At 36.1% G+C, this 12,993-nt stretch overlaps 1 protein-coding gene across 1 annotated transcript in view; it reads right to left on the bottom strand.

Moving 5' to 3' along the window:
- HECW2 (HECT, C2 and WW domain containing E3 ubiquitin protein ligase 2) overlaps window positions 1–12,993 on the bottom strand; it is a 202,282-nt gene that overhangs the window by 61,112 nt on the left and 128,177 nt on the right. Inside the window, exons 14-16 of the mRNA XM_012728869.1 lie at window positions 8,727–8,861; window positions 4,901–5,003; window positions 1,349–1,445 (exon numbers count right to left, since the gene is read on the bottom strand). Coding sequence (XP_012584323.1) covers window positions 1,349–1,445; window positions 4,901–5,003; window positions 8,727–8,861 — 335 coding nt within the window. The remainder of the gene's footprint in view (window positions 1–1,348; window positions 1,446–4,900; window positions 5,004–8,726; window positions 8,862–12,993) is intronic.

The raw sequence follows: 12,993 nt of genomic DNA, 5'->3' as shown, positions 1-12,993 counted from the left end.
TGTGTGTGTGTTAATATAACATATGTGTGTGTGTGTTTTCTATATATATATACACACATATATATTTACATTCACTATATATAAAGTACTATTCTAGATATTTGAGCAGTAGGGAGTAAAGATCATGAGTTAAATAAGATCTCTACCTCTTACAAATGATTTCATAATTTGAAAAAGATCTTTATAAAGAGCTTATATTTAAATTAGAAAATAAAGCATAATGACTTGAAAAGTAAATTAAAGCAAAAATCAAATAAAGATAATAATATGAAGGATAACTGGATACATTGCATAATTATCAAATTATGTCTAGACCCAGAAGTTACACACTTGGCAATGCCAATGGCATTATATGGAGAGGTTTTAAAAAATTAAATGCTTGAGCTCTACCCCATATCTCTACCCTAAACTCTACGCAGAATGTGGGAGATTGGGTTATATATTAAGAGAAGGGAGAGGACTTCATGGAGATAAAACTAGGCACTTAGTATTTTGTAAAATTCCCAAGTGATCCTATGAAATTAGTTTGGCACAACTAACTAGCACAGTATTGAAGAATCTCTGTTCTAGGCCAGAAAAACACCACTATGCAGATATTTCAATTGGTAAAGGTGGCCTATAGACCAAATGGGTTTTATGTTTCATAGGAAATTCAGTGAAATTTTTTGCCATTTTCACTGATGCCTAGAACACTGAAATCATCAGAGTAAGAGTTCACAGTGGGGTTTAAAGACTTCAAGAAGAGACAGCTTGCATTAGATTAAAGGAAAGATCTTTTTTGCCAAAGGTAGAAAAGTCTGCCAGGGAAAAGGAACAGCATGTATTCAGGAAAATAAAACTAGATTTGAAGCATGATGCACTGAAGAACTATTTAGAAACGAGGCTTCATGCAGGGGAACACTGGACTGTGGAGAGGATCAGATTCCCTTCTTGAGTTCCACTGTGTTTTTATTATGGAAAAATGTGAACACCAAGTCTAGATTTATAAATCTCAATTGAATAAACTCTATGTTACTTTTGTTTACTCAGCCTACAGTCAAAAGATTAGTGGCATATCATTTTTGATAGAATCCAGACATCCGGCATGAATTCATGGATGTGAATTTTTTTTTTCATATATCTTATTTAAAGAGGGTTCTAGGTTCTTTCATCAATTTTACTCAATCCTTGTACTTACAAAGGAAAGTCAGGACTATAATGATGTAGTGTTGATGCTATAGTATTTGTACACATGCTGCTTTAGTTCAGAATGCCAAAAAGAAAGCGTTTTTAAGACAATTATCACTATCACTGAAGATTTAAAATTGGGGCTTATGCAACTTGAGCCAAATACCAAAATTATGGTTACCTGAGTGAATGATTCCTGGTAAGATCAGGTTGACGCTCCTGTAGAATTTCAAAGATATTTGGCTGGCGTAGAAATGCAACAATCTTATCATTGTAAGCTGAAAAAAAATCAGAAAATGTAATCATTTAAAAATACCTGTTACTAGTTTTATGCACATGAAATCTCATCATTTATGACAGTGTCGATGAAACTGGAAGAGATTAGGCAAAGTGAAATAAACAGGAGAAAGAAAATTATTAGATGATTTTATTCATGTGTGTCATAAAGAACGAAAACAAAGGAACAGCCAAAATTAAAACAAACCATCCCTTAAATTTTACTACAGAATTGAGGGCACTAGATGAGAGGATGAGGGCAAGAAGGCGACCCAATGGACTCCAGTGGAGGAGATTTAGGTGCTGGGTCATAGGTGTATATAGTGATACACAACTGAATAGGAGTGAACTTACACTCCCAAGTCATATACAATTGTGCTGTAAACCTATTTTACCTCAATCAAAATTAATGCAAAAAGTAAAATAGTAACCTTTTTCTGTTCAATATTTCTTGTACTCAAAGTCAGAGTCTGGAGCCACTAAAAATGCTTAAATTCCTACCTTTATAAGCTGTTACGTGAGTTTTGATTTAGATATATGTGTGACCTAGCTCTGGACTTACTAATCATTTAATAAATAACATTTACTATCAAATTGCTAGATAAGATACAAAAAGTTTCTAGAATATTTGTTCCTTTAAGCTTTAGCTTACTAAAAGCAACCTCATATGTAACTGCTAGAGATAAAACACCATTTTGATTAAATTTCAGCCATCCAAATATAAGTATAATGGGAGAAGGGAATAGAGAACTTATTAGAAAAAAATAATAAGGAAAACATCCTAAATCCAGGGAAAGAACTAAATATACAAGGTGATGATGCTAAAAGAACACCTGATTATCTAAATGTAACAAGACCTACACCAAGATACATAATCATTAATTTACCAAGAGTTCATGACAAAGAAAGAATAATGAAAGTAACTAGAGAAAAGAAGTGGGTAATCAGGCTGACATTAGACTTCGTGGAGGAAGTCTATGGACGAGGAGAGAAGGAACAAATATTCAAAATACTAACAATAAAAAAATCACCAGTCAAGACTATTATATCCTGCACTGCTATTTACACAATGGAATACTACCAAGCTATAGAAATAGATGAACAGCATGGATGGAACTGGAAGGTATAATGCTAAGGGAAATAAGTCAGAAGGAGAAAGATAAATACCACAGTTGTAGAGTATACACAAAGAAAACAAAGGGTCAGACAAAACCAAACAAATAACAAACCCTTGAACCTGATGGTAGAATTGAGGATACAAGACACAGAGGAAAGAAGAGAAAACAAATTGACGAGGGAGCACAGTGGTCTATGATGGAGGTTTGGGGTGCCTTGGTTGTGAGGTGGTGTGATGACATGAATAGTAGGATGCATGATCCTATGCTTCTGGATCACACAGTGTTGTAATACAATGTTACCTCAATTAAAAAAGTAAGTTTTTAAAAGGATGAAAATAAAATAAAATATAACTGAAAACAAAACAACCAACCAGCCATCCATAGAAGTAAAGAGGCAGAATAAGAATCACTGAAACACAGTAGTGATCAGGGATAGCTACAACTAAAATACAGAGAACAAACTATTCTCAAATTCTACGTAAAATTAAATGCCATTAGACCCATGTAGCTCAACAGCAAGAGCTGCAACACAATCAGCATTATCAACTTATCAACTATGCATTAAATATATTAAAAGAAAAAATCTATATTTCAGTCAATAACAACAGAAATTTTAAAATAAATTGATTAAAGTTTATGAAAGGTTCTCTGTTAAAAGTTTTTGGTCAGGACTTTGTTAGATATTTTTGGTCAGCAAAACCAATTTGTTTACTTAAGATGATGCATCTTGATTATAATCAGAAATACATATATATTTAAGTCACAGAATTGAGTATCTGAATTCTAACATATCAGAGATTCCAGGTCAATCGACACTCTTGTGTTCAGAAACATGATCAAAAAACTTACGTAAAATAACGAATGATCAAACAAGAGAAATAATTCCCTAGACATTTGAAATTTTGCCAGTGAGTTTTTACATTAAAGATCAGAGACTAGAAAACTTTTTAGGCAACAAGTTTGCAACACTTTCAAAGTTGATGTTCAATGTTTAGTATCACATTGGTAAGTAGATAATAAAACCTTTATCTAAAATTTCTTCTTACTTAGCAGTTGTCAATTTCCTTAGATGATAGGCATTACACTACATTACTTTAAGAAGTAAAAATGTTTATTGCTGCTTTATTTACAATAGGAAAGACATGGAATCAACCCAAATGACCAAAAGTAGATGACTGAATTTAAAAGATGTGGTACATATACACAATGGAATATATTCAGCAATCAAAAAAGAAAAACTCATGCCTTTTGCAGCAGCATGGATGGTGCTGGAAGGGATCATGCTTAGTGAAATAAACCAGAAAGAAAAAGAAAAATACTGGATGGTTTCACTCATAGCAGGAGCATAAAGGACCATGGCAGGGAAGGAGGAGAATAATAATGAACAAATATATACCAGAGACATTTTATGGGGGTGAAGTGGGGAATGGGATTAAAAATGGGGGTGGTGCACTGGACTATGGTGATGGTGCACTGGTGAATTGGTGAAGGGAAGCCCACAGGGATTACAAATGAGATGGAAAAAGGTACAAACTGATGTAAAAATACACTTATGTGTGTGTGTGTGTGTGTATGTGTATATATATATTATATATACATATTATATATATTATACATATTATATATATATGTGTGTGTGTGTGTGTGTGTATATATATAATGAAGTAAAAATGTTTAAGTAAATAGAAGTGGTGAGCTCCTCACTTTGAAGATAGAGCAGGGAGACCATATTGCCTTCACTCATCTGTCTATCCATCTGCCTTAGGACTCCAGGTTTGAAATCTGAGCGAGCCACTTCAATTTCTTCATGTAAATAACAACTCGAGTTGTTATTTAAGCCTATTTTCCTACACTCATTTATTTTTATTTTGGAGGCTCTTGCTATCTTATATTTGCCACATTACCCCTTAAGAATGAGCCATCATTTCTTGCCTATTTTGTGAGGTTACTACAGAGTTATTTAAATTCCAATGACAATTAAAGACATTTAAATTATCATAAGCTTTAGATATATTCTAAATATTTCTAAGTATATGCTTGTCCAAATGCTTAATTTGTAATGATCACATATCACATTTGCCTTAAAAAGTATTTTTCCTTAACTTTAACAATTTAAAATAATAACTCTACTCAGAAAAAGTGGAGTGGTATAAGAAAATCTCACCCACAGGATTTTACAAAATTTAAGAGCTTAGAAATACACAGATCAATTTCTTAGGAAGAATACAACAATTTCTCAATACAGAGCCAAAGCAGTGGATTGATAATCTACACATCTATACAGAATGCACAGTGACAAGAAATGCAAAGATAAAGATTCCTGGAAAGGAGTGACGTACCTACTGGAACCATGTCCTGGTACTGTGGCCTACTGACTGTGTTGAATGTACTGGAAGGCCTGGGAAGAACTGGCGGTCCTGCATGTCGAGAATCTTCTCCTACCTGCAAACACAAGTATCATTTATGTTCTGCGCCAACATCAAGGAAGGCTTCATTAGCATTCCCAACCAAGTTGTTCAAAATACTTGACAACAAGCATTATTAGGTTAATACTGGTTAGAGAGAAGCCAGTTGAAAAGCTGACATAGAATTTTCAAAAGGTCTGCTTTAGTTGGGGCATCATGACCTTGAGGGGAGTTAGGACAGTGGCCATTTACCAGTTGGTACAGGAATTCCATATGCTTACAACTATAGGGACTATAGAAGCTAAATAGCAACACTCTTGTCAAGAATAACTTCTGCTTTGCCAGAACACAAATCTGCAAGCATCAGGAAGAAGACCTGGATGGTACAAAATATATCAGGCAGACCCCATACCTCCTTTTGGCCAAGGCAAGTCAGGGAATTTCCTGCCTCAGCATAGGAGGAATTGAGGAGCAGCCGTCTTTGTGTGGGTTTCTGAGTTGGTGTATTATCTCCTTAGAAGTAATTTTACATGCCAATTAGAGCACCCAGTACAACAGCTCTTTCTGGTTTGAACCTCCCACACCAGGGAGTTAATCGTAGCAGGTGTGGAGGAGCTAAATAGGGTTGCCTTAACCTGAATTATTTATTGTACCTATTATAGATTTAGAGACTCACACAAACAAGTACATAAACAAATGCCCATTAATATTCTTACCAATATAGTCTAACACCAGTTAGCTTCTGTCCTAGCATTTCCCCTATATTGCAAAAGTCTTTTAAGACAATAGTAGGACAGTAGTGTAAGAGAGGAAGAGAACAAAAGGCAAAATAACATGTTGGGTTTATAAATTGGCACTTTGAAAAGAGTGCTTCTACTCCCACCCATTCAAACTGTCCTAACACTAATTTATTATATTGCATCAGTTAGAAGTTTGGTGAGAGTTTTTTAAATGCCCTAAAACTAGAAATATGATCCCCACCCTTCAATGCTTGCTTATCCTTCAAGAATGCTCTCACTCATTCTTCAAAGTGTAGTTCAAACAGCGCCTCCTTGATGAAGCCTTCCCTTCAGGCTGACGTTAATATGAAATTCTCTCTGAATCTCAGGTACTTGCCATATATTTCTAAAGCTGTTGCACTAGAAACAGTTCATAAAGAACTTTTTCACTCACTTTTTTTTATTCATCTGTGTGTTATGGTTAGTTTCATATATTGTCTCCTTGTTAAAGAACATAGGAAGCACCACAGTGTTTACTTATATCACCCATACCAACTACCAAGTTTCTACGTCACAGCAGTCTGGTTTTACTATGTTGTCTAAAAAAGAACCAAAATTTCAACTACCTGGTATACATGCTAAATAAGGTTAAGAAGGTAGTTAGAAAGGCTTGGATATGTCACTAGAAGCTTTTTATCCTACTTCTCTTGTGGTTTCGGCTTTGAGGAATGAAATCTCAGGCAGATTTAATCAATTATATATTTGGTTATTAGTCACAGAACATATCATTACACTATACCAGGGTGAACTTTCCCTCCTGTCAGTATGTTCAGCGTGTCATCATTTCCCAGAGCAGCTCTAGGTTTTCATGACATTCCATTTCTTCAAACCAGAATATCAGACAGTGACAGGTAAACCCTGCCACATCTGTGTGAGGCTCAGGAGGTGTGTGTTCAGACGCTGTGTCAGGAAGCACAGTTCCCTCAAACGTTTAACCATTTTGGAGCTGAATGTTAAGGTTTCATGGGGTTATCTCTGCTCTATCCATCAGTTTTCCATCAATCTAAAGAAAAATCTTCATTCAAATTTTAATGAATGCTTTAGGCTCTCTCTCCCATAGGTTACTCCACAAAAATAATTCAAGTCCTGAGTTGGAGGGGATGAAAGGAAATGTAAATGTAACTTCTAATCTCACACATGCACTCCTGACCAGACTAAACAGTTAGCCTTGCACTGTGAGGTTAAGATAAGATAAACAGCTAAAGTGCACAGGCCACATGATAAAGCAAGGTTGGGCCCTAATTTGTTACAGATCATGCATCAAGGTCCAAAAGGGAGAGGTCTTAAGATGAATGCTGTTAGCATTTCACCACTAATGGTTTTATAGGACAGCAAGGTAAAGATTTATTAGCTACTTAGCAAACAAATACTTTTGAGTGTACCTCACCCTGCAATCAATTTATATATCATTTTTATATGAGCTTCTCATGTATATTCTATGTCTGCACTTAAAACCAGTAAAATGCACATGATGCATTAGAGCAAGTATGTAAATCATGAAGGGGAATTCCAAGCGTGGAATCTTGAGGAATTAAATCCAGTTATTTATTGCATTCATAATTTTTTCTTAGGTTAGAGGTTGCAAACAATAAGACACTGAAAATACCATGTGCACATAGATGTGGAAAAGGAATACAGGAAAAGAAATCTTAATGCTATTTGTCTAAGGCAACTTTTTGAAACAATATGTATCAAGCGAGGATTATACAAAGAACAAGAGAAAAAACAAAAACTTGACCTAAAACATTCCTTTTATTCATTTAAACTGCCAAGTGAAAATGAAACTTAAGAGATTTTTTTTTTCTATTTCTCTTGATTAGGCTATTAGAGAGCCCTCATGTGGCTACCACAGGTCACTACAAACTAGCCTAGATGAGATCAGCAGCTCTTTGAATAATTCTAATTTCCTCCATTTTCTCTGGCACTTCTCTGCTATATATTAATTTTGAAGATTATTAGTTATGATTCCACGATCCCAAAACCTTGGCCAAAGGTTTTAATCTAATCCAGCAACCCTCACTTAAGAAACTCTTCTCTATACTTAACCTAATTTCAGCCCACTAAAGTGACACTCATTTCTTCCTCGGAAGCTGCCCCTGGATATGCAAGTATGCAAAAGGAACCATCATCCTCTTTAGCACATTTTATTATATTATGAATTTCTTTTCACCTTCCTCTGAAAAAAAAAATTCTCTACAATTTCCACAATCTTTCTTTATATGTTCTCTTTTTAAAAAAAGACATTTAGGCCCTCCCTGGTGGCACAGTGGGTTAAAGCACTGCACTGAGAAGCTAAAGCCACTTCCGCATGAGTTCAAATCCCGCCTGCCCCGGAGGAGACCACATGGCCTGGCGGACCTCTCCTGACCCGCCCGCTGCTCTCCTCAGCAGTGTGCTTCGTCGATCTGCCTGTTCTGCTCCCCACACTGCTCCTGAGCCTCTGGCCTGTACCCCAGTACTGTATGTACAAATAAATAAATCTTTTAAAAAAATAAATAAAATAAAAATAAAAATAAGACATTTATTTATGCATACAGAAATGGGGTAGAGGGGCAGTGAGAGTATTCACCAGAGACAGAGTGGGGGGCAGAACAGGCAGACTGACTGAAATACACTGCTGAGGGGAGCAGAGGGTGAGACAGGAGAGGTCTGCTACGCCTTGTGGGTCACCTCCCTGGCCAGGATCAAACTCACTCTGAAGCAGCTGCAGCTAGCTTTGCAGTGCTGTGCTTTAACCTACTGTGCCACCGATGAGGGCCCTATATGCTCCATTTTCAACATTTGCAATTTAGGCTATATGTATGTATCAATCTTTCCAGAGAAACCTGAGGATATTCCAACACCCTCCTGCCTCCAAATGATAATCTCTAGATCAAGCTCGAAAAGCAGTGCAAAGCAAAATAAAAATCCAGTCCCACCCCCCACAAACTCATTCCCCTTAGCTTCTATCAGCCAGCCAGGCATGCCTGAGAGAGACTCACCTCACCCGCACTGTGACTGCGCTGTCTCGTCAAGTGCTGCCTATGAACCAGTGCGCTGGTGGGTCTACTGCTCTGAAGGGGGAGCCGGGGGTCGATGAAAGTGGTGGTTCGGGAATTGTGGTCAACAAAAAATGCCTAGGAAACAATCCAGAGTCAGGAGTTAGTTAATACAGGCCATGCATTTGTCATAACTGACCTCTCTTTTCACACTTTCAGGAAAAAGCCCACTTTTGCATAGCGATCTCAACACCATTTTCTCACAATTTTAAGTCTCTGTAGAAATATCTCCTTACCTCCCTTAGGAGAGATCAGAATAGAGAAAGTCATGCTGAGATTGACTCCAGGGTAAGGAAAGGAAGAAGTATTATTCCTAGAGATATGTTCAAAGATATGTTCTCAGAAACAAATCATAGGAATAGGCATGTGGGCTTCTCTTAACTGAGGTTCTTTAGGGTCTTACTGTTACAGCTGTTTCCAAGTTTGAGTCACCTGAAACTTCAAACATCTTTGCTTTTCCCTTCTCTTTTCTTCTATGCAATCTGCCACCAACTCCTCACTATTTTCTCATTATATTGTCTCTTCTATTTGTCCCCCTGATTACCACCCAATTATTTCAGGGCTTCCTCTTATGCTTACAAGTACTTATAATACCTCCATTGTTCCACATTGCCACAGCCTTTCCTCATTTATCACTGTTACAATATTCTTTTTAAACACTATTCCAAATGAAAGCCTCTTTGGAATATCTATTATCTATGGGGGAAAAAAAAATCCCAAATCTTTAATCAGTTTTCCAAGATTCTTTAAAACTCCTTCCTGTGCGCCTTTCCAGTTTAGTCATCTATACACACCCTTACCAAATTCGATCACATACTATCACTTAGGGCAAGGTACTTAAGTTCTCTGAGTGACATATTTTTTATAAAAACATGAGACCCTCATTCATAATAAATTTACTGTGATAGAAGGGTGGAAGCCATATTTATCACGTTTACTATAGAATCCCTGGTGCAATGAAACCATGACTGAGCAAAATCATTGTTCTCAGTGCTGCCATGAGAACTACATTCAGAGCAGAAAAGCAGTTTTTTTTTGCTTTTGCTTGTTTAATTCTACACTGCTTCACTGAAGTGCTATTTATCATTATTATTAGGAGCCAAATGGTATAAATTTTCAAAGTAAAACTCACTCAGTAATAATGAAGCCCATTATTTCAAGGACAATTAGAAAATGTAAGTTTTCCACGATCTGATAAAGTTAATTAGGTCATCAAAGATAAAAGGGACTATTAGGAGAGCCAGGAGACTCATTACCTATAAATCAAGTATGTCAGGGAACATGATAAATGCCAAATAGCCTGAGAAAAAAAGATCTAACTTCTTAAACTGGTGGAACTCAGTTAGCAAAATATGTTAAAGACTAGAAATGAATACCTAAGCAAAGCCCAGAGGAAAATGACATAGCTGTCTTTAAAAAACAAAAAACAAACAAACAAACAAAAAAGCTTTCCCACTATGAAACAAAATATTTCCATACATACACATTAGGAAATAGGACAAAATACCTTGTAGATAGCTCCCAAATTAGAAAACAGAAATACTTCTTTGTAAAGAGATAACTTTAAGCACTAGATATATTGGGGTGGGGGTAAGCAGAGGAATGAGTAAAAAGTGAAGAATCCTTGCTGGTCCCTTCACTCCAAATTTGATTTTCAGGTACAAAGACTGGATTAAATGAAGTCTCATAGAAACTGGGGTTGTCAGCCTCACAACCCTGGGTAATTCTCCCATTCCCCTAACCTGTCAGCTGGAACATCTTTATTCTCAGACTCTGTAAAAAAAGTATACATGTGATAAACCCTACACAAGTTTGTAGACCCTGGCCCCAAATAGTATATCAGTTCACATTTGATTTGTACTTCTAATACACTTGTCCATTATATCTGTCATAAATATCATCAAATAGTATTGCTATTATTCTTGCAAGTACACGTTTGAAAAGAATAGGAATTATGATCCACTCCACATTCTATGTAAATTAAAATGAAAAAGCTTTTATTACTGAAACAATAACATAAGTCACATTGTTAAAGGGAACAATACAAAGAATATTAAAATGCAATTATCTATTTTATTTAGCTAATTTCTTAGGAATGTTTTGAAAGGATGGGTGGCCATTTAGTGTCACCAGTGATGCACCTGTAATTATAAAGACAGATGGGTGAAGACACCATAACACAATCATTTGTTATGACTTAATGTCATAATGTGATTTGATGTTAAGAGGCTTGTTCAAAGTGCATCCTATACTTACAGTGTCATGCCTTGAGGGTGGGGGCTATTTCTTACTCACCCTATTCTCCTCCAATTGTTTTCTGGGCTACGTCTGAGAGAAAGGATGGTTAATAAATAAGAAATTTTCCAAAACTCTAATATGCAGACTTTTGAATGAAATATGTAAAAAAAGAAGAACTTAATGATCCAGGGGGAAGATAAAGTGATGGTGTGTGTATGGATAGGTGAAAGGGATGGAACAACAAAGACAATAAAGTCATAAATAGGACAAAAGTTCTTCAAAGATTTCTTTGTAAGTACAAATAAGCCACCAGCTTAAAGCTTAAGCAATAGGAGGCAAAGTAGTAATCTAGTGCTTGGGAGCTAGAAAAAGACAAGTCTGGCCCTGAGCTCTAGTTCGGCCACTCACTAGTGATGTAACCTACTTACCTTTTTAAAACCACAATTTCTCTTCCATTAAATGGAGATAAGCACACATACCTCAAGGGGAGGCTAAATGAGATAGTTCATATAAAATTTTTAACATAGTGCCTGGACCTCTTAACTGTGAGTTATTATATTACATTATTATCAGTAATAGTTTTAAGTTTTAACACATTTTTTAAGGATCATGGTGTTTCTTGCAATGATCCATACAAACTCAAAAAAAAAAAAAAAAAGATGAAGCCATGGATTACACTTTCTAGGCTCCTTGTAGGTGTGTGAGTCTCAGATTAAATTCTGGCCAATGAGATGTAAGTAGTATTGCGTGTAAACTCTGGAAAATGTCATGAAGCCAAACCCTCTTTTGTCCTTTATCCACTCTGCTCCCTGAAACAAAGAGGTAACTAATTGCTGGAACTCCAGCAGCCAAATCAACCATAAGGATGAAGGATGGCTGAGGAAACTTTAGAAGGAATCAAGGCTCTCAAAACTTGAAGAACCGCCATACAAGTCACAGACTGGCTATCTCTGAACTTCTTTGTGTGTGAGAATCAAATCCTGTATATTAAATTTTGCAAGAGCAGTCACAGTGCAATCAAACCAAATTCTAATGGACATATTGAAATCTCAGCACCAAACATGGTATCTCTGAAATTAAAAGATTAGAATACACAAACTAGCAACCACTGTTATAAATAAGGATTTTCATTATAGGATAAGTAATAATATCTCATTTTTGTTCACCTTTAAGAGATTGGGTAACAGTTCTCAATTTAAGTGAAATGTACAGTTGGGAACCTACCAAGTGGAACTTGAACCCATCTTTCTGTCTGATTCAAGATAGTATTCCATTACAACCTTTCCTTTTCAAGTCTTCTCTCACTTTCCCATTCTGTTTCTACCTTCTATCTTTTCTTTTTTATGTTCTCCCCACTTCACATTGATTTTAAGAAAGCATTTATTGAATCAGGTTGACAAAACAATTTACAACTTTGCCTTTATCCTGCTACCACGCAGGAAATGTCTGCTAAGGAAACCAGAAAGCAAACCACATACTGCATAATGTGCATTGCTAACCTGTATGAAGAATGACTGTGGGTGGGAAAGAAATGTTATTTGTATCTCACAGAGTTTCAGTTTCAGAGGCACACAGAGTATGTGCATTTTTCACACGTCTTTTTAAGTCTGTAAGCTAGGACTCAATTAAAACCTCCATCACTAGAGCACTAGCAGAATGCAACATTAGAAGCAATTCTCAACATACTTTTTGTGCTCTACTCCACCCTATGTGTGACCCTGGATATGTTTCCTCAGTGCTTTGCTTTATCTGGGTAAAAAAGGGACTATACTCAGGACACAGCTGAGTTGGAAAAACTGAATTCTAAGGAGAGAATGGAGAGGAAAGAAAAGAAAAATTACTGTGTATTACTGTGCATTAGTATTTGTGATGTAAAAATCAATTATGTCAGAAAAGTAGATCACTTTCCCACAGGATATCCTAACTAGTTCAAGTTGGTAATGAAGTTGACCTCATACTTTAAAAAAAAAAA

Source organism: Condylura cristata, unplaced genomic scaffold (genome assembly GCF_000260355.1).
Source record: "Condylura cristata isolate star-nosed mole 26May11 unplaced genomic scaffold, ConCri1.0 scaffold00002, whole genome shotgun sequence".
Lineage (NCBI taxonomy): Eukaryota > Metazoa > Chordata > Mammalia > Eulipotyphla > Talpidae > Condylura > Condylura cristata.
Note: the sequence above shows the minus strand (reverse complement) of the source record. Positions and strands in the feature narration are given on the sequence as shown.